We start from the raw sequence: 20,904 nt of genomic DNA on the forward strand, positions 1-20,904 counted from the left end.
CAGAGATGAATGTAATTATCGGTGCCTATTATCTATACACACAGGGATGAACAGACAGGGTACAGTGCAGCGTAACACGGAATCTGTCGACAAACACCCACATAGAAAAAGACATATTACATTACAGTGTGTGTGGTGCTGTGTTAATTGCAATGAAATGCCCACACAGTCTTTGGTACTCAGCAGGGCATTTCACATCCTTTTCCTGTGGACTCTGCCACACAGAGGAACAGTCACTGCAGATTTTTGTCCTAATTAAACCCCCGCACTTCCCACCTCTGCTCCGTTCAGGCTGGCATGTGCAGCTGAGGCTAATTCAATTTAACACGGAGACAAAATATCTATGAGGAGTTCACAAAAAATAGGCAATGTGTGCCAGCACTGTGCTGAATGCTGCTTGTATTTCAGATGGCGCTGTCCCACAGAGTGCATAATAACTCTGGAAATACCAGGAAAGGTCACCAATTGGGCTTCAGAAGAGAAAGGTCACCTTTCATTTTCATATTCAAATGTTCAAAGTGGATCTAAACATTCAAGTTAAGCACAGACAAACTGTTCTTTATTTAGAAAGTGAACCTGAAATCTGTGCAAATTCCGGCAACTTCTAGAAAGGATCCTGTCACATTGAAAGTTTGCGCTCAGACTATAAATGACAAAGCAACACCTGATGTCCTGACTTTCATATTGACTTACTGCTGCGCCCCATTGGTGAGCTATGGGAAAAGCAATAGCTGCCACTCAGGATCATCCATATATAAAACAGTCTCTCTTAAAGCAGCACTACAATACATCCCTTCCCAGTGATTTGATAAATAATGTAAATATTATGAAATATGCCCCCCTCCAAGGGAGAAAAAGCCAGGGTGCTATCAATTCAACTCCTCTTTGTCAAGTGTCGCTGTAGCAAGTGCTTAATCACACCAACAGAGAGCCCAGAGAGGAAATGAAATGCATCAGTGCCACTGCAGCTGAAAATGACAATCAGCCAGTTCAGCGATGCCTCTGATGATCAGGCATATCAATGAGGTGAGAGAAAGAGACTGAGAGAGAGAGAGAGAGAGAGAGAGACAGACAGAGAGAGAGATACACCCACTGCTACAGAGAGAGCCAGCCACACAAATGTAGGTCAGTCTGCAGCATCTCTAGAAGTTATCATAAAAGATTTAAGGGAATTGGAGATTGATGAGTATGAAATGAACTTATGTCAAGAGGTTATCAATAGTCCATATCCCTCAGATGAAGCCTCACAATTATTTGTCGCCCCCCCACCCCCATTTCTCTCCGTGTTGCTGTCAGGGGAGACACAAAGAGGGAAATTTGTACTTTGACATGTCTCAATTAAACTAAAATTAGCTTTAGATACATTTTAAAATGCTTTTTCGCACTGAACAAGGTCAGTGGATTTTGCCACTGCACCTTGGTGGCAAACAAACATTCACCTCGGAGGAGCACACTCACTGGTCAGTTTGCAGACTAGTTAGCCAGTTAGCTGGTCAGCTGTAGCACATTAAACATATAAACTTACCTGCACATATAACTTCAGTCTGATTAGTCGATGTGATGATCTTTAATAGCACTGCTAACAAAACACAGACAGTGTTTTGTTAGCATGATATATGATATTGACTTATAAGCTCTAACTAAATTTGTTTGTTTTGTCTGTAGTTCCCCTACAGGGTTCTGTAGCCTGCCAGCTACAGAACTGTCAATCAAACCCAGACACCAGGACGGTCCTCCAGACTAATTAAAACAAAACTATTAACATAATACATTTAAAACATTATTTCTGAGTCCAAAAGAAATTATTTCAGTTGGATTTTATGTTTAGTGTTTATAATGTGAATCTACAAATTGTATCGTGGTTTCTAGATTAGCATTGCTGTAGTATCATACGTCCAGCATGAAGCATATTTGAAACAAATGAGATGTATGAGGACATCAGACTCTTCTAAGACATGTTTGTTATGGAGACATATTGTAAAAATAGCATGATGTAAGATGGAGGACTTCTCAGACACCACAATCTGCACAGAATACTCGTCTAAGTCAACAATTTGCAATCCCTCTTTGCACAGCAGCCTTGTCATTACAGTCATTACCATTTTACCCCCAGCTACAGAAACTAGGATGCGTTAGACATAGGAAGGGGGGGGGGGGCAAAGCAGCAAGAAAACAACAGGGAAGAGAGCAAGGAAGAGAAAGAACAACCAAATGTCTATTCTGAATTTCTACAATATTAGCATGTTGCAGTTGTCCAACATATGATGTAAACACTGAATTGTGATAGATGTGTTGAAATAGCACCATTGCATCCCTGAGACAAACAGCAGTTTACAAGAAAATCACCATAACGCGAGCAGCGTTGGAGGGCCCTCGCACCTTTGTGCATGTTAGGCTGCAATTTTGCTCATTATTATGCACTTGATTTAGAGGGGAAAATATTACTAAGTGTTTTAGCCCACTTTGAGGCTCCAACCAGGTAGAAGGTACTTTTGTCTAAGTATTTTCTACCTGCTTACAGTCCCAAAGTGGGCTTTTTTAGGGTTAAACTCACCGTGTTGTAATAAATCACTAAAGAGGGTTCACAAATGATCAGTTTCATATTACACTGAATCCATGACCAGTAAAACACAGGATTCTGCTCCAAAATAAAATAGGGCCGGTCAGGGGTTCAATCCTCAGCTCCTATGGGTCAGCATGGCTTTTAGTGTGTGAATGAGGTTATGTAAAGGTGCTATACAGACCATAGGTGGATCCACAGCTTTGCCTTCTGGCTCAGCTCCCTTTTCATCAGTGCAGTTAAGCCAATGCAAAATCATTCACAATATAAAAGACATAGGAAACAAGATTTAGACAAAACCTCTTTTTATGTAAGATATAAGTGATGGTGCTGCTTCGCTCACTGGACATCCAGCAGGAACATGGAGGCAGATCCTGTCAGACAGGAAGACAATGATGAAGACCTCAATACAAACATCAGAGGGGAGCTGCTGGTCTACTTTTACCTCAAATCAGTTTCTGACAATTATCTATTAACTCTTTCCATAAAGAGCAGCAGTATAAAAGTAAAAACAACAACTTCCACTTCATTTTATGTCTTTATGTAGAAATCAGTGCTAAACTGAGGCTCTCATACAAACACAGTTCTGTTTGGATTCAGGTTCTCCTGCTGCATCCTGGGAACACAAAAACAGCACAACTTTTCTTTGGTTCATACATGATGCTGCAGAGGAGACAATCATATGTTGAATGCATCAAGACTTTGCTGCTAATGGGCGCCTCCTGTGAGACAAAGGTAACTACAGTCTGCTACATTTCCACAGGACCTTCTGTTTGGATCCATGGCTGATTCAGGTCCTCCTGCTGCATCCTGGGAAAACACAAAAACAGCACAACTTTTATCAAAGAGTGACCAGACAGAAGGTTGAAATTGTTCTCTTCATTTTAAATAAAGTTTGACATGACGACATCCTGTGTTCATATTTACTAATTCCTCAACTCTTCCCACCAGACACCTGGGTACTTTTATTTTAGATTCTCCCTTTATAAACAGTAGAATTATCTACTGCAAGAATGCACAAATCTTCAATGTTTATTCCAACATTTAGTGGCATTATTATAGAATTGTTTTCTACCTGTAAATCATCATATTAGAAAAATGGAACAACAAGTAGTTCAGGAAGAAACCAGAGTTTGATGTGGATGAAAATAAAAGCTCACATTTCATGTCTAAACACATTCATCTGATGTTCTAGGTAAAGTTGAGCGTTTTTACCACAAGCTGTTCGTGTCACACAGGTTCTTCAGCCCAGACTCAGGAGCTGCCACCTGCAACGGTGAAAAAGGAAATAAATGACATTATTTGATGATTAAGTTCACCTGCAAACATCACAGACTAAATGTGACAATAAAGTTTGTGATTTCTCACTTCAAAGCTGCTGGTTAAACTTTCTGTGGTTCACCACCTGATCTCAGCCACAATAAACCACTGATGTATTAATAGCTTTTGGTCTTTAAGCTAATTTAAGAGAGTGAAGTTTCATTAGAGCAAAACTCCACTTTGTTCGGCAGGAAACTTTACAGAAAAAGCAGGAAACAAACTTTGTCCCTTAACTGCAACAAGCTCCCACCGTGATGCCTTCATGGCACCAAGTGATGATTTTTGCCTCAAAGGGCTCAGCAGAGCAGACACACCTGAGCTCCAGGTGACACCACAGGGAGCAACGTCACTGCTGCCTGATCTGCTCCTGAAGAACATCCAGTTACAAACAGGCCACATGCTAATGCTACATGCTAACACTAGCCAGTGTGTTAGCCACTGATGAGCCACATGGTTAAACTGATCATTGATTATTGACCCTGTAGTCCAGACATTAGCAGCAAACTCACTGCAGACTAATGAAACAGGACTTTAATTAACGTTACACTAAGTCTGCGCTTTAACTCTCCTGCTGCTGCAGAGTGTCTGTGAGCTCACCTGTTTCCTCTTTCCCCCTCTGAAACAGCTGCGAGGGTCAATGAGGTTCTAGTGCAAACACAGAGAACATTAGAACCATCAGTGTTTATTACAACAGTAATCTGGTACTTTTGTTCCACAATGAAACCACCAATGCATCCAACAGTAAAACTGTTATAAATGTAAATATTATACTGACATATAATTACATATACATATTTATATGTAATTATGTATAATTACATAATTATGTAAAACTGACCACATATATTAATACAATGTCCATAGTCTGCACATTATCACACAACTTTCTGAGACTCCATTGATGTATGTAAATAGAGATGTGATGTATGTAATGGAAAGAATAATTCAATGAAGTATGTTGCTACTATATATAAAGCTATTATTCTTCTACCACTCATTGTAAACCAGTTCACTTGACCTACATTGTACCTTTGAGACTGCTTTTACCATAAATATGGTAACATTTACCATTCATTACTATCACCTTTCCTTGTACACATTTCTTAGATTGGCTACGATAAATATCCAGAAAATGTGGAGTGGACATATGAACCAGGATAAAGTCCTGCAGCCTGGTCAGATGGCAGCTGCACATGCATGAGTCTCCTTGTCGTCATGGGAGTACAGCGCTCCTGGATGCCTGATCCAGCAAGCTCTTTTTTGTATTCATCATATGTGTACATTACTGGCTCAGTGATCTTCATCAGGGTCACCCACACATCACCTCCTTTGCAGTGGGCATGGTAAGCAAAATAGTAGAAATTAGGGGGCGCTATGGAGCCATTTTGCCATGCCCATTTGCAAGACCCATAAAATATGTAATTTTTCACCACGACTGATGTGTGTGCAAAGTTTCATGAGTTTTTGTGTATGTTTAGGCTTTTTATTTGGGATGCATTTCCTTACATTTCAACAGGGTCCTCGCACCACTTGGTGCTCGGGCCCTAATAAAGTAGCATAAGTGTTGGGAAATATATTGCAAATAATGATTGTACTGCATTCTATTACTTTATTCCTTTCAAACAATCTGTCACAGAAAAGGTTTGGGGCAACAGAAGGGTCTTCTATAACTTTATAGCCACACATCCGTCAGATCTCACTTTACAAAAGTTCAGTATTTCCTGCATGCACAAAAACACTTCGGCTATTAATAGCCCTCAATATTTGGCTGAGAAAAACACTCTTTTGGTGTGGACGGAGGACTGAAAAGATGCATTTTTAAACTTGATCATCTTAGTAACACTCTGCAACACACCAGGATTTATCAGATTTATCCACTTTGGGGACCATTTTGTAAGAGAACCTTTTTGGGAGGAGAAAAACACAGCTTTAGTGAGGGCTGAGGCCTGAAAAATAAAAAATAAGACATTTTTAAAAAGTTTGTTGTGCAGTGGTTTGCAGATGCTTGAGGAGAGGATGTCAGTGACTCATAAATTGCGGCTTGTTTATATCCCTCTTGGGTTCTAATGATGCCTTGAAAACCTTGAAATTGTTGTCATCTCTCTCCTCTCTCCATCTCTCTCCTCTCTCATTCCTTCTATCGTTTACGCAATCTCAAGTGAATAAAAAGAATATAATCTGCAGTCTTGTTAGACATTTTTGCCATGAACAACTACTCTGACTACAGAACAATGTTGTTTACACTTTGCTTGTTGCTCTCTGGCACTCCAGCTGAGGGGCTTATTTTGTTCATGCTCCACATCTTTTGTTGTTGTCAGGTCTTTAACTAAGCCTGTATGAGTGAGTCATTTTTACATCCCAATGAATTTACCGGTCTGGGGAGATATCTGTCAGTTATTTTGCTATGTTGTAAATTCCTGCCAACAGTTTAAATCAGTCAGGGCTTTCAAGCTTCCCTGTTGTCATATCTGCACTTCCACCTGTTATAAGGTCAAGTGCAACAATAACTCAAATGAAAAGCTCCAACCTCAAAGTGTCAAGTCTTGTCATTTATTGCCTAAACAAAAAAAAAATGTGATTGTCGATCATGGCTCAATGTAATAAAAGTTCCTGTCATTTTCTGTCACAAAGACTGGATGACTTCTGAGCTTGTCTTGAGACTGAAGGCCAGTCAGAGCAGAAGACTTTTAAAGCTGTCTGAAAAGGTGAAGTGCAACATCTGTCATTGGATTCCTCATCCGACTCCTGTGAAACATGAAAAATCAACTCTGACAGATGCTTTTTTTCTCTGAATTAGAGAATTAGATTTCTGTCTGGTGAAGTATTTATATTATTCTTGATTTTCTTCTTGTTATTTCAATGTGAACTACCTGAAGTGTTAATAAACTGCTGTGTAAAATAAACCTTTCTGAATATAAGGCACACCATAGAGCCTCCTCTGGTCTAATCCATTACTTGTAATCCTTGACATAGACGGCATGCTTATTTTCTGGCATTTTTACACTCAATAGCATCATCTGCTGGATCTGACTGCCTAACTGACATCACACCCACTTCTGAAACTGATCACTAGAGGGTGCCATGCACAAACAGAACCAGTGAATCATTCCACCTGTGTAATATTTCATTAAACTCCCCGTGGCATGTCACAAATTAATTTTTCCAGCAGATCTACCATCACTTCGATAAAGATGTATGCATTTATGCATTGTAGCAATTTTTAAATGGAAATGAATGAACACATCGAAGTATCACCATAAGGCATCTCATCTGTTACAAGCTGAAATTATCTTCAGATCAAGACTTTGAAGCAAGATTGATGGCCAACTGTAAAATGCAATTTTCCTTTCGCTGCTTAGAGAGGCAGGTGCTTTGAATACGTAAAGGCTCATTCACAGTTTCATGACCTTTTCCGTAGGTCTGCACAGCTGCCTTCACTGACAGCCATTCACATGAGAAAATGACATAAAAACGGTAATGAAAATTACAAAATAAGTTTATTCATATAAACAACTACAAAATTCTACTAAATTGGGTATTTTGCAGGAGACAAATAAGATGATATGGTATTACACTGTTTCACAAAAGCAATATCAAAACACATACAAACAGATAATAAATTAATCTGTATTCTTCACATAGCCCTTCTGCTTTGACTGAGTTTATAGAGCTCGCTCTGTTCATAAGAGGAGGCACAACTATCCTGAGATTCACCAGTTTTCAGATTTGGTCAAACTTACATCACTTAGCATGAATATTTCTAAGTTCATACTTCACTGTGTATTTGTTTCTCATACACCCTCCCACACAGGAAAGTCCCACATGGCCTCTTATTTACAAAGTATTTTGGAGCTGTGAAGACTGAGACTAACACTGCATAGATGATTCATTCACGCCAATAGAAACATGAAGTATGTTTTTTTTTTTTTATTTCAGGGCTCCCAGGGTGACTGAGTCCTTCCCCTCAGAGGAGTATGTGAGAGAGGATCGTTTTGCGGTGGCATAGGAGGCATATGAGGGTGTGGAGGAAGTGGAGCAGGTGGGCAAGCGGGGCAGAGTGGATGTAGAGGAAGGGAGGGGTTGAGTCTGTCTGTCAGGAGGGCAGTAAGCCGGAGATGAGGACCTGCCCTTGCTTTGTAGGCTGCTGCTGCTGCTGCTCTGCAGAGGAGAGCTGGATGTTTTTGGGCCTCGAGTCAGAGACGACGTGGAGGAGCTGGAGAGAGGTGAGGTCCTCAAGCCATAACCGAGGATGCCCGTACTCATCAGAAACTCCCTGGAGCCGTAAGCCGGAGGAGTTGGTCCACGGGAGCCCAGAGGTCGGATGTTGTCTGGTGGTAGGCTCCTCCTGCTGGGGATGTCATAGATCCCCACATCTGGGCCATAGAGGGCCTGGGATCTGGCTTGGAGACGTAGCATCCTCTCCCTCTCCTCCATCTCCCGTCTCTCGTGGATAGAGGCCATGATGGTTTTTGAAAAGTTGTCATAGCGTGCGGCGGCAGACTTCTGAGGTGTTAAGCCCTGTGGACTGAGATCACGAAGGCTATCTCGAAGACTTTGAGAGGTCATATCTCGCATCGCCATACTTGGAGGGGGGATGTCTCGGGATGTTATGCTTTGGGATGCCAGGTCTCTGGCCATCAGCCCTTGAAAAGACGGAGAAGGGTCTCTTTGAATGAAACCTTGGAAGGAAGGGGAGGGATCCCTTGAGGAGAGACCCTGCAAAGAAGGCGAGAGGTCTCGAGGCTGAGGAGACTGTCTGGTGATACCCATAAACACGGGGCTATAGGCATGAGGAGGGGGCCGCTGAACCACAGTCCCATCTGTTCCCAGAGCCATAAAGTGAGGGTGATAGCCGACCGGAGGAGCCCCTCTCTGAGCCAGGAACTGAGGGTCTGCAGGGGTGATGAGGTTATCATAGGAGAGGCTGCTGTTGTGGTTGGCCAGCAGGCTGGGGGAGGTGAACACACCCGGTGAAGGGCTGGATTCCAAACCGTCACCATGCATGGGAGGTAGCTGGGATTTGTTTCCATGGCGGTTGCTGTGTTTGAGGGTGAGAGAGCGGGAGTTGAGTGTCAGAGAGTTTAGCTGCAGCGAGCTGGAGATAGAGCTGGTCTGGACAGGCAGGCCAGCCTGCTGGTTGCCTCTCGCAGGGCTTCCTTTAGACTCCGAGTGGAAGTCAGGATTTCTGTTGTTCCCTTGCTGCTCTGTCTTCAGCAGCTAAACAGAACAAAAACCAGACAGCATTGTGTGTTAGACAAAGACCGAGAGCAGGACTTGGATACTGAGGATCACAATATCACAAATTAATATTGGAAAAGTACCTGCTCTGGAGGAATGGGTGACGATCCTCTGGATATGGCTTCTAGGACAGGCCGCAGCTGCGGCACAGTGGGAATGGATACAGGGATAATGGATTTGGTATGGTGTCCCATCTCTGGAGAAAGAAAACACTTTGGGATCAATTATAGGATAAAGAAAACAGCTCAGCAATTACATCATGAAGGAAAGTTTTGAAGGCTGGCAATATCCCATATTTGTCTTTCAAAACCAACATTAGTTAGTTCACCTCTCAATACTTTATAACTTCCTCAGCCTGCTTATTGGTACTACTGAAGAAGTAAATGTTTAACAAGCAAGTCACATACTTAGACTTTTAAGATACATATACATCTAGTTTTTTTAATGTAATGGCTAAATAATTTCCTAATGCAACTGGGCACTTTAGCGTTTAGCACACAATACTCAAATGGGAGGAATGTTGAGCCTCAACAGACACGTCCTTTAACTGACTCAGAATTCTAAAATTGGATGTATTATTGTTTTAGTGTCTTTGTCACTTTCTAAGTACTATGCTGTAAGAATGGTGCTTCACTGCTGTGTCTGGTTATCACAGTGTACATATATATATATATGTCATCCTAGAGTACCGTCCATGGCAGCTACTTGGCTTTTCAGCAGGCCATGGTCTGGTTTTGGTGGCAGAGGTGGTGGAGTTTTCTGTTGTTTGATGTCTGACAGCTCGACAGCTCCGGCTGAGGTTCGCTGGCAGGAGAAAAAAAACCATGAGAGATCTATTCTCTTGACAACTGAGGTTATAATCCTGTGTGATGTGAAGTTGGAATGCAATTTGTTCATGAATACTTTATTTTGACTGTGTATCCCATTGTCCCTGACTTTCGCCAGCATGTGTCTGTCAATCTCAGGCCTCAGGAACGGAGGCTGCACGTGGATCACTGTTTTCTTACAGGGTCTCGCTGTGTACCTGGTGTCACATGAAATACAGTGTGTCAGCCGGTGAGCTATAAGGCTTTCTGAAAGGGAAGATTAAGTTAAAGAAATGGCTCTTACTTTGGAGAGATGGGACTGCAAACCAGATATTCTAGGTTGTTACAACAACCTCGTGTGAAAGGATTTACTCCTCCTTGAAACTTCCCTGTTACCTGATGGATCATGAAAAGATTCAAATACATCTAGATTAATTTCTTTTTTTTTTCAGACCTAAAAAAATCATATTTTCATTTATGATAAATAATAAATCAAAATAGCACCGTTGTTGAGCCCTAAAGGTTACTTTATTTACATACTGACAACATGTCCACTGCGCTCGACAGTAGTTTAATATTTGGAAAATTAAACTGACTTGTTCATTGGTGGTGCGCCCTCTTGACACCAGGTACAAGTGGAATCCAGTGAGGCCCAGGACTGGGATTAGAAACAGCCCCGATATACTGATCACCACCAAACTGCACATACTGTTAAGGAAAACTGCCTCACATCGCATTTACGCAAATAAATGCACAGATAGACGAGCGCACACATATCAGGTACGCGTAAGGATACGTGACAGTGCAATGCAGCTTCCATAATTCGTCCATGTGGTGCAGGACGTATATGAGGCCGAAGGTGAAGACGCCGATCATGTGAACTGTCAGTGACAACAGGAACAGAAAGAAGTAGCGGTAGTTTCTCCTGCCGATGCAGTTGTTCACCCAGGGACAGTGGTGGTCAAAGTCCTGAAGAGGAGAATGGAGGAAAAGTAAAATCTACTTAACCAGAGCCAAAAAAAAGCACATGCATTTCAGAGTCTATATGGAAAAAGCTGCAGCACTGAAAATCAGGAATTCATTGAAAACTCCACTGTGCTTTCTAAACACACTGTTTAATACAGGCTGTCTGAACCCTTTTTCAAATTGCTTTTCTACTGAGACTACAAAGGATCTGAGAATAGGATTAACCTGATTAATGAGATCTCTCTCTCCCTCAATCACACTCTGTCCATCATTCACTCTGCAGAAATCCCCTTTATTGACTTTCCCCACACACACTGCTACACTCTCATAAGCACTACTCACTTTTCTCCCCTGATCTGCTCGTCCATGTGTACTATGTTCCTACCCTTTCCACTCACTTTTCCCCATTTAAATTCCCACACATTTGTGGTCACCCACTCCTGTATGTTTTTTTTTTTTTAACTTACTGCTGTGTCTCTGAATCTGTCCGTGCACTCACCTCCACACAGTGATCACATACGCTGCAGTGGGAACAGCGTGGAGGTCTGTAGAAATGACACGAAGCACACCACTTCATCCGCACTTGGACGCCCTTCACATCCACGTTCTTATACAGCGGAGCGCGGAACTCATCATCCTTGTCCTCGTCCTCGTTTGCTGGAAAGCAAAATATGACACTGCTAAAGTAACACTTCCACACATTTCAAAAAAAAAAAAAAAAAAAAAAGAGGGGATCTCTCCTACTTTAAACATAACACCACTTTGATTACCAACCCATTGGGAGCACACCAGCATCCATAAAGGTTGCCATGGTGAAGTTGGCCAGCACAAAAAGGAAGAGGATGGCACAGCATGGTGGCACAGCAGGGCAGATGGTCACAGCCAGCCACGGGCATCTGAATGTACAAACACAGGAGGAAAAAAAAAGAAACTATTTCCTGTACTTGTCATTGAGTGTTCATGCAAAGCATAATTCATGTTGTAAACCGAGGGGTTTACAATGTTTTTGAGCCCAGCAAGTATCCATCCCTTTGAGGTTGAGGTTAACACAAATCAGGGCTACAACAAAGATTTTACGGGATAATCTTCATCCCATTTATTCTGATGGGAGCAGTGGATCCCAGAAGTAATTGTTTACAGTGAAAGATAAGCATGTATTAGTGTGTGTTCACCAGTGCCCACAACAAGGGATTAAGTGAGCAATGAGTTTCTGCACCCTGCAGTAAAGGCAAGATACTTACTGCATCTGTGTTACACACTACAGCAGGTCCGGACACTTAAAGGCCCGTCACTAACCATTATTGGCATTATCTATTAATTTGATTCTTTTCTCAATTAATCGTTTAGTTTATATGTCAGAAAAATAGTAAAAGGTGTCCATCACAAGTTCCTCAATCCCAATGTGTTGTTGTCAAATTTGCTTGTTTGATCTGACAAACCCCTGGCCCAAATATATTCAGTTATATATAAAGCAGGCAAAAGATGCAGATCCTCACATCTGAGAACCTTGCAGTTATCTGGAATTTGTCCTTGACTTAATTCATAATGCAATACGATACAAATTTTAAATTTAGCAAAAATGACAAAAGACAGAATCAGTGAAGATTCTGGTGTCGCCTGGTGGTTTATGTCTACACTCTGGTAAACATTACTTATGTGTTGTAGCAAGCAAAAAGCCTTTCAAGCCTTTTGATTATGATGGTACAGAATGATCAGGTTCGTGCACTGTAGAGCTGAAACGATTAACTAACAAGTCAGTCGATTAGAAATTAAATGGAAATAAACAAAGCAAAAGTCCCAGCACCTGAAATGTTAGGACTTGCTGCTTTTCTCTGTTTTTTAACATTGCACACCAAATATCTTTGGATTTTTGACTGTTGGACGGACAAAATAAAATTTTTCAAGATGTCAGCTTAGGTTCATTCAGCAATTTTTGTTATTTTTCGGACCATAGAACAGACAAATAATCTATTAATTGAGGAAGTAATCAGAAAATGAATCATGAGTGAAAATAAACATTTGCTGCAGCCCTAGGGACATGATGGACAAAAATTGAATAGAAATAATTCAGGTGAGTAAAGTTGACACATTATCATTGCAGTGACCATGATATGAAGTCAGAATTAAAGCTGTCCAGTTAAAGCAAATGTGTCAAGGAGCAAGAAGGCAAAAGAAGATAAATTCAAACTGGTGGAATCAAAATGCTTTGAATCGTATAAATTGTTGAAAATGTGATTCAATCTGTAACTATTATTTCATTTTTTCTCACAGTATTGGGCTGAGAGTCCGGCAAGGTTTTTAACCAGTATAGAATCTGCGTGTGTGTGTGTACACCGACTCAGTTTGTGTGTGTGTGTGTGTGTGTGCTGAATTATACTGAATGTGAGTATGATTATATCTCTACTGTGTGAGATTAGAAGGAGGGGCAGTGTAATCAGGTTACAGTGGTAGACAGAGAGGAAAAGATTCACTGGATTATATTAACAGTGTTTGATTGAACATCACATGTTTAACCTACATATATACTGCATGGGAATTTTCCATTGGAAGCCAAACGTTACAGTTTTAGGTATATAGTATAGTATTTACGATATAGTTAGAGAAATATAATGATCATGCACCTTCTAGGACTGTTGAATGGACATCACATAGCCAGAACAACAAGCGACAGGACCAGAAAATGTGTCAAACTGTTGGTTTTCTGTTTACATTTTTTTCCAGATACGACTCCGGCAAATAAACTGTGCACCCATATAAGCGATTAACACAAAGTCTTGTGAAAGTGAAAACACAGACAAAATTAAGAGTCATCTGCCTCAATTATGCGCTTCATCCCAATGCAGCTCCAATCCTAAAACCCCCCCATCTGGTTTTAGACTGTGGGGGAGGGGTTCCCCCTCAAGAGAGGAACGCCTGCTGATGCCATGCCAGCTGCAAACCCGGTAATCCCTGGATTATGAACTCTGGATTACAGTCCATTTCAGTCCAGGGCATTGTGTATTCCTCACATTAGATGCTAAACACACATAGCATATCGTCAAGGCTCGCCATATATCACACAACACGCATCTATACACTGCATACCATGAGACAAATCCAATTATTTCACCAGCAGTACCTGCAGAAGACTCACTCTTACAACAGATGACGAGGACAAACGGAAAGAGGAACAGACTTTCTTTGTAGATTTGAACGCATTTTGCATATTGAAATTACGTGCACCTTTAAAAGTCGTGAATATGTGACAAAAAGATTAAGGAGCATAATATGACCCCCCCATTATATCTGATGAGTTACATTAAGCTGTGTAACTTCACCATTCTACAAAAAAAGTGAAGTTCAGTGAAGCCCATTAAAACAGGACTGAGCTAAGTAATATGATTTGCACTATTTGTTCTAGTTTACTCTTAAATTATCACCCAGAGTAGATGGAAATGATGGATGAACGGATGCTTAATCCATTTTTTTGACATTTGCCAAATTAGCTTAATATGACAAAACAAAGCATGTTCCATCAATTATGGCCCAGCAGATGAAAGACACAAGTTGAATTGGGAGCCTGACTGATTTCTTGCGGACTAAATTACAGTGTGGACGTCCCTGCATGGATGGCGAGCCCCCATCATCGGTCTGAGACCATCTGGACCGTAGGGAGAGACAGTTCATTACAGTGCGGAGTGGCAAAGACAAGCTCCACCTAATGAAGCAGCCCCGGCAGAGCTGTATTAAATCACACAGAACAGTAAGCTGCTCTGCAATTTGCACGCCGCCCTCATCCCTGCAGTGGGTCAGTGGAACAGCAGACGCCGTGCAGTTGTTCAAGCGGCAAGTTCACTACTGCTGGCAGCCAGGTCTCCTTTAGTGAAATACTGTCACAGTTACATGAATGACATCACCGTCAGCGTGTAATCTGTCAGATTTCTAGACACCACACCAGTGCAGGAAACAACTGGAGAGTGAATAAATTCCCACAGACTGGAGAATAAATCTCCACATAGCATGTGTTCACAGATCTGCGGGTTCAACGTGACCGATGACTTGTGTCTTCTACACAATTTCCATTTCATCAGTCCTCTTTTGACTGCCAGCCAATAAAGATGAAGACAATTTAGGATTGTGGCTTTGTAAAACTTTTCAAGGAATTAAAAATGATATGCGTCAGTGGTTGGACTTTAGGTCTTTTGATGCATACAAGTAAAGCACTTTAAGCTTAAAAGCAGTACAGAAGATGTGCAAGAATACATAGTATGTTTGCATTCAGTTGCCAGTTTATTAGGCACACCTACCTAAAATAATCCTAGTAGTCTAATACAGCACTGTGCTACTGTTAACCCGTGCATGTAAACACCTGTAAATACTACATATATATTAGCATCATAATTGCCATTTATGGCCACAGTAAGTGTTTCTAGCTAAACTAAAAATTCCCTTGCAATGCTTCGCATGCTAAGAATTTACATTTTATGACATTTTAATCTGTCTGCGGTGTGTTCAGCATAAGCAAGCACACTTTCCTCAGAAAATACAGCCATTTCTAGTTTCAGTTCTTGCAGCATTCTGAACACAGTTTACTCAGTAGATAAGCAAGATTCGGTCCAGGCGGAGTGAGACATAACTTAATTAACAAAGGACACTTTTCTTGGTCTTTCTGATATGTGTGGTCTTTGTTGGGCGTCGGCGACCTGCCTGAGTTTAACAATGCACAAAACGTTAAGCGCTAACCCAAACAACAGTTCACGGTCAGAGGGACAAAAGCAGGAAACCGGCAACTGATGAATTTTATCAGGCGAAGGAAGAGAAAAGAGCCCTCTTAATTTTAAAGGTTGCTTTCCAACTCTGTCAAACCTGCAGTGGAAACAAGAGACGGGATAGCAGCACATGCTTGCACTACTAATGCACACACACACGCTGATAAGTGAATGAATGTTAAAAGCACTATGACTTTATATGTACCATGGCTGCAGGGGTTAGCGTTCATCAATATAGAAAGTGACAAACACAAAGGGACATGAGGCCTGATTGGATGGCATTCATGTATGTTCCCATGATTCAGAGTAACCAGGGTAAGAGCCAGGATGATGTTATGGCAGATGACAAGCTATGTCCATTTGACTCAGTGTTACCAAGGCGGGGCTGGGACCTGTCTATCTCGGCTTTTGAAGGAAGGGAGTCTCTCCAGCTGCAGCTGCTGGCTTGACAGATACACAGGATGTTAAACAGGTTATTGCTCATACCAGAAAAACTGATTTTAACGGGCAGGCGACAAAACACTCTGAAAGAAAATGTGTCCAATGTCCTTGCTGAATGCAGATATGAGTGGCCTTTAAGTCTACCGGATGTACTTCCAGATTATAAAGGACAGACAAAATAAAAAAGCTAGCATGGTACTTGAAACACACGCAAGTCAAGTGAAACTGCAGATGTCACAGCACAATGTTACACAGCTGGTCAGTCAGACAATGAGGCTTTCGGCTACTTTGTCAAAAACCTTTAAGTTCTGTTCTGCTGTGATAATCAAAAAACATTTGGGGTTAGAAACTCGTTTTAGCTCATAGGCAGCCGTTGTCGCATTAGAAGCAGATTCATCACTTTGTTCTTCCAGCCATTTGCAGTGTCCTGGTTTTGCTGGTTTAGCAGTGCAGTCCCAATTAAGTACTCTCTCTTCAATCTATCATGTCAGCAGCCCATTGATTTTTTTTTATTTCTCTCACAGAGTATAGATGGAGCCCATCAGGGTTTTCTCTACCATTCCTGGCCTGTGTGTGTCAGTCTCTACGTCTTTATGACGGAGAGAGTCCGAATGGATTCAAATCATTTCAACTGTCAAACTCATTTAAGTAATTTGTACGATAAAAAATACAATATAACGACATAAATCAATAGATCAGATTCCCACAACCACATCTGTACGGTCTTCAAAAGTGTTGGATATCCGTCTCACATGTCGTGGTATAAATATACCTCATGCATAAAGAATAAATACAATTTCATTTAAAACAGTTGTTTCTTTGCAGATTTCTATCCATCAAGGGCTCATATTTCTGCTGTTATCTACACCTCTAAGAGGGTACGATAAGTATCTGCTGATAGTCAATTCAAAGATCCCAAACACCATTTTTCCCAGATGGGGGATAACATGGCATGGGCAAGAGGATCCTAATCCCATACTCCCAATCTGGTGTCAGCTTCCAGTGGAAACGGTGCATAGCTGGAGAATACAGGAAAAACTAGGACAGATATGGCTACGGAGGTCAAAGGTCAGTAGAAACTGGCATAGAGCTGATGAGGTGGGAGCCTTAACTCTGTCTGTCAGCCGTGGATATCAGATGGATTTTCACATTAAAAGAAGGGTACTTTAATATCTGTGCTAAACAAGGTGTGTTTTTTTTTCTCAATACTCAGAACTAACCTATTATTAACCTATGTGCTTAATTTCAATTTTTTTAATAATAGCCTATATTCATTTCATTTCCTGCATGCCAGCACTGCCTTGAGTGGAATCGTTTCAGCCTCCCACTAGTTCTGCCTTTCCTCACAAATAGGTCAAAACCAGGAAGCTAAAATTAACTATTTCAACAATCTCACCAAACGCTGTATTAAAACTTTCAATCGGGTCGTCCGATCTTGACACAAACCTCGCCGTGAGGTTTTAAGAGCTTTTGCAGAGCGCGTATTTGATTTCCTCCAGCTAAAATTGTGACACATGTGGGTCACAATGACACGTTGATACATGTTGATTGTGGGTGGCTTATCCCCATTAAACTGTGCTTACTCCAAGTCCTCAGGGTGCACCGGGCAGGCACCCAGACTAGCCCACGCTGTAAGCCAACCAGGTCAGATGTTAGCCGCCCCTGTTGGGTCTTGCCAGCAGAGTGAAGTCAGTGAAGGAGGAGGAGGAGGAGAGGAAGAAGAGGAAGGAGGAGGAGGAAGAAATTGTGTTTTTTGGGCTCTTAAATAGTAGTTTAAGCAGCTTTTTCTTTTTTTTTTTTGATTAACCAAAAACTAAAAATGGGAATAAAACTGTCAGTATTCAGTTTAATGACAATTAAAGGAGTAACATTTTGACCAAAACAACAAAAAGACATGTTTGAGTGAAAGAATACATGCTGCATGCTGGATGGAGAGTGATGGATGTCTGAATGGATGGATGGATGGATGGAGCAATCCAACAGTGCTTGTCACCAACTTTTCATCTCCAGGGTGGCACTTACGTAAAGACGAAGAAGAGGGAGGTAGAGCCGACCAGGAGGCAGGCGGCCGTGCACACCGGGATGAAGGCGCTGGCTCTCAGTGAGTCGGCGCCGCTGGCGGGCATCCTGTCCGCTCCGCGCTCATCACAGTCTCATTCCCAAGCAAAGCGGCGGCAGATCCACCGCGCAGAGACCCGTTCGTCGGCGTGTCTTTCCGGACAGAGCCCCTCACCAACCTGAGAGCGCCGGAGGAGGAAGATCATAGTGACGGGAGGAGGAGAACGGAACGCCCCCAGCGGCAGCAGCGCCCCGTCCTGTCTGGCCCGGCAGACGCTCCTCTGGTTTATCCCAAAGGTGGAGCCATCACTCAGCAGTGACGTGGTGAAACAGCACTACACCAAACTACACCACGCTCACACCCCCGCCGTGATCTAATGAACACCTTAGTTTTCTTGAAAAACTAAAAAAGGATCATTAAGTGTGGTGGTATTATCTCTGCACAAAGACTGAGCAGTCTTTTATAATGTTGTATCTGATGGCTCTGGCAGTGACTGATGATGGTAATGATGCCTCTAAAACTCATTCTGGGTGGTGACTCTTTACTTTGTCTTTATATCCAGCTTTTAATTCAGACCACTTAAACATCTGGAGGAGATTTGTCGGACATCTGGACTAATATCTAGATGGATCTGTGCTTCAAAACTGCTGTTAAGTTATAGAATGTGAACGGTACATAAGAGTGATGCTACACTAAAGAAACAAAAGGAGTCTGTAACATTTTATTTGTAATTAATCAGAGGATTCTAGAGAGAGAGAGATTTAACTGGATTTAACTTCTCAGTGGACATTCAAATTCTGCTCTGTGTTCTTTCTACTGTCAGACAACATGTTCTTTAGTCAGATGAGGCTCCATGGGAGGGGCTGTCAGGAGGAAACAACACCTCCATCTCAGTGGGACTACATGATGAGGGCTCCATGAGGAAAACACAAAAGGGTGAGACCTGTTTTGCACTCTTGAGTGTGAATGGGTCGGGCTTCTTGCCCTCTTCTATAAATGTCCAAACACCAAACCAACACATCACAAGCTCGGGAAACTGTGAGACCAGCCGGCTGCAGAGCGAAGATTAAGTGAAGTTGCCATCTGATCTTGTGACACGATGGATGCAGAAGAGTTGGTTGAATCCATCATCAGAGCACTCATGTTTCTGGCGGGGATCCTGGGAAATAACTGGCTGGCTATTCGCTCCCTGCCAGGACAGAAATCTGGCCTCCGCACCAACGAGGTCCTTTTCATCAACCTGGCCATCTCCAACCTCATCACCAACTACCTGGTGGACCTGCCCGACACACTGGCAGATTTTGCAGGACACTGGTTCCTGGGGGAAACCTTCTGTGGCGTGTTTCGTTTTTGCGCTGACCTCTCTGAGACCAGCAGCATCTACACGACCTTCTTCATCAGTGCTTTCTGGCATCAGAAGCTCGTTGGTTCCCTGAAACGGGGGGGTGCAGCGGTGCGGCTGGACAGCCTGTGCCTGGTGGGCTGTCTGCTGGCTGGGAGCTGGACGGTGGCTGTGGTCTTCAGCATCCCTCACTTTTTCTTTGTCAGTGTGGAGGGGGCAAATGAGAGCCACAAAGACTGCGTGGATGTCTTCCCCAACGCATTTGCCAGGCAAACCTATGAGATCTTTTATTTAACCCTGGCTAATGCTATCCCCGTGGCTGGGATTGTATTTGCCAGCGTCCAGATCGTCGTCACTCTGCTCCAAAACCAGCGACGCATACAGAGCCATAACTCTGACGCAGCCAAGGAGATGGTTAAGGATGAAAACAAGAGTGTTGAAAACAAAAATGGCGACACATCAGTCAGCCCCGTTTCTGGTCCAGACACGTCAAAAGACAAAGATTCTGCATCCCCAACCCATGTATATACGGGCGTGCTTGCTTCTTCCCGTCCAGATGGAGGGCTGTCAGGTCACAGCTCCAGCAGCTCTCCCCTCAACAGGGAAACAAACACAGACAGCAGAGTTGGAGCTCCACCAAATCTTTCAAGGCCAAGCCAGATGCCAGCTAAGCCAAGTCCGAGCTCAGGCTCTCAGGTGAGGGCAGCCAAGAGTGTGGTGGCTGTAGCCAGCGTGTTCCTGGTCTGCTGGGTGACTCATCTGCTGCTGCGCATCACAAACAACTTCCACACCTCGTCTCTAGTGGTGGAGGTGGCCAGCTATATTGCAGCCTCCTACACCTGCATCATCCCTTACATATTCCTGCACGGAGTGAAAAAGCTTACTTGCTCGTGCAAAAGGTAGAAATTTGTACATCACATCCAGTTTTTACTACATTTCGCTGATCGCATTTTCAAAAGGTCCCAAGAGGTGTATTACTTGTCTTTCATATTTTTTTTTTTTTAGTCAAACACAAAACACCATCTGTTCAACTGTTCGTTCATCCACATGTGATGGTCATGACCCATTAAAAACTAGATCCAAATCTGTCAGAACAGGCCCTTAAATATAGCATCCATCACTTGTACAACACTGTGGAAGATAGAGAGGAACACATGTTGTGCTAATGCACACCTCATTATTTGTAGTTCTTCTCTCTCATTGTTACACTCCCAGTTTTCTGCAGTGCTGCTCGAGAACTGAAAATATTTAGCAAAAGACTAGTCAATTGTCAGAAAATCAACTTATACTTCATAATCATTGAATCATTTCTCAAGCAAAACTACCAACATCATCTGCTTTACGTTTCTCGCTTCATTTCCACATCTCACGTGATAGTAAAACCAATATTTTTGGGTCTTGGACTGTAAGTCAGATATATTAAG

General features: G+C 42.3%; 2 protein-coding genes across 2 annotated transcripts; one reads left to right on the forward strand and one right to left on the reverse strand.

Moving 5' to 3' along the window:
- Positions 1-7,807: 7,807 nt before the first annotated feature.
- Positions 7,808-18,205, reverse strand: zdhhc8a (zinc finger DHHC-type palmitoyltransferase 8a). Its single transcript, XM_070850927.1, has 10 exons — positions 18,102-18,205; positions 11,665-11,786; positions 11,390-11,547; positions 10,721-10,893; positions 10,521-10,623; positions 10,229-10,320; positions 10,022-10,142; positions 9,808-9,922; positions 9,202-9,314; positions 7,808-9,097 (listed from the first exon to the last, which is right to left on the reverse strand). The coding sequence occupies exons 1-10, from the start codon at positions 18,203-18,205 to the stop codon at positions 7,808-7,810; spliced, it is 2,391 nt and encodes a 796-aa protein (XP_070707028.1).
- A 1,032-nt stretch (positions 18,206-19,237) lies between these two features.
- On the forward strand, positions 19,238-20,383 carry ora5 (olfactory receptor class A related 5). The gene has a single exon (XM_070851041.1). It carries the CDS (start codon positions 19,238-19,240, stop codon positions 20,381-20,383), a length of 1,146 nt encoding a protein of 381 aa, XP_070707142.1.
- The last annotated feature ends 521 nt before the right edge of the window (positions 20,384-20,904 follow it).

This window comes from Pempheris klunzingeri, chromosome 19 (genome assembly GCF_042242105.1).
Source record: "Pempheris klunzingeri isolate RE-2024b chromosome 19, fPemKlu1.hap1, whole genome shotgun sequence".
Classification (NCBI taxonomy): Eukaryota; Metazoa; Chordata; class Actinopteri; order Acropomatiformes; family Pempheridae; genus Pempheris; species Pempheris klunzingeri.

What these genes read in the sequence shown, in the direction of transcription:
- zdhhc8a (XM_070850927.1), bottom strand. Translation starts at nt 18,205, where the DNA reads ATGCCCGCCAGCGGCGCCGACTCACTGAGAGCCAGCGCCTTCATCCCG. An exon ending in TATGTGATCACTGTGTGGAG is followed by an intron (nt 10,894 to 11,389) that starts GTGAGTGCACGG and finishes TCTCCTCTTCAG; the next exon opens with GACTTTGACCACCACTGTCC. An exon ending in AAGCTGCATTGCACTGTCAC is followed by an intron (nt 10,624 to 10,720) that starts GTATCCTTACGC and finishes CAGTATGTGCAG; the next exon opens with TTTGGTGGTGATCAGTATAT.
- ora5 (XM_070851041.1), top strand. Translation starts at nt 19,238, where the DNA reads ATGGATGCAGAAGAGTTGGTTGAATCCATCATCAGAGCACTCATGTTT.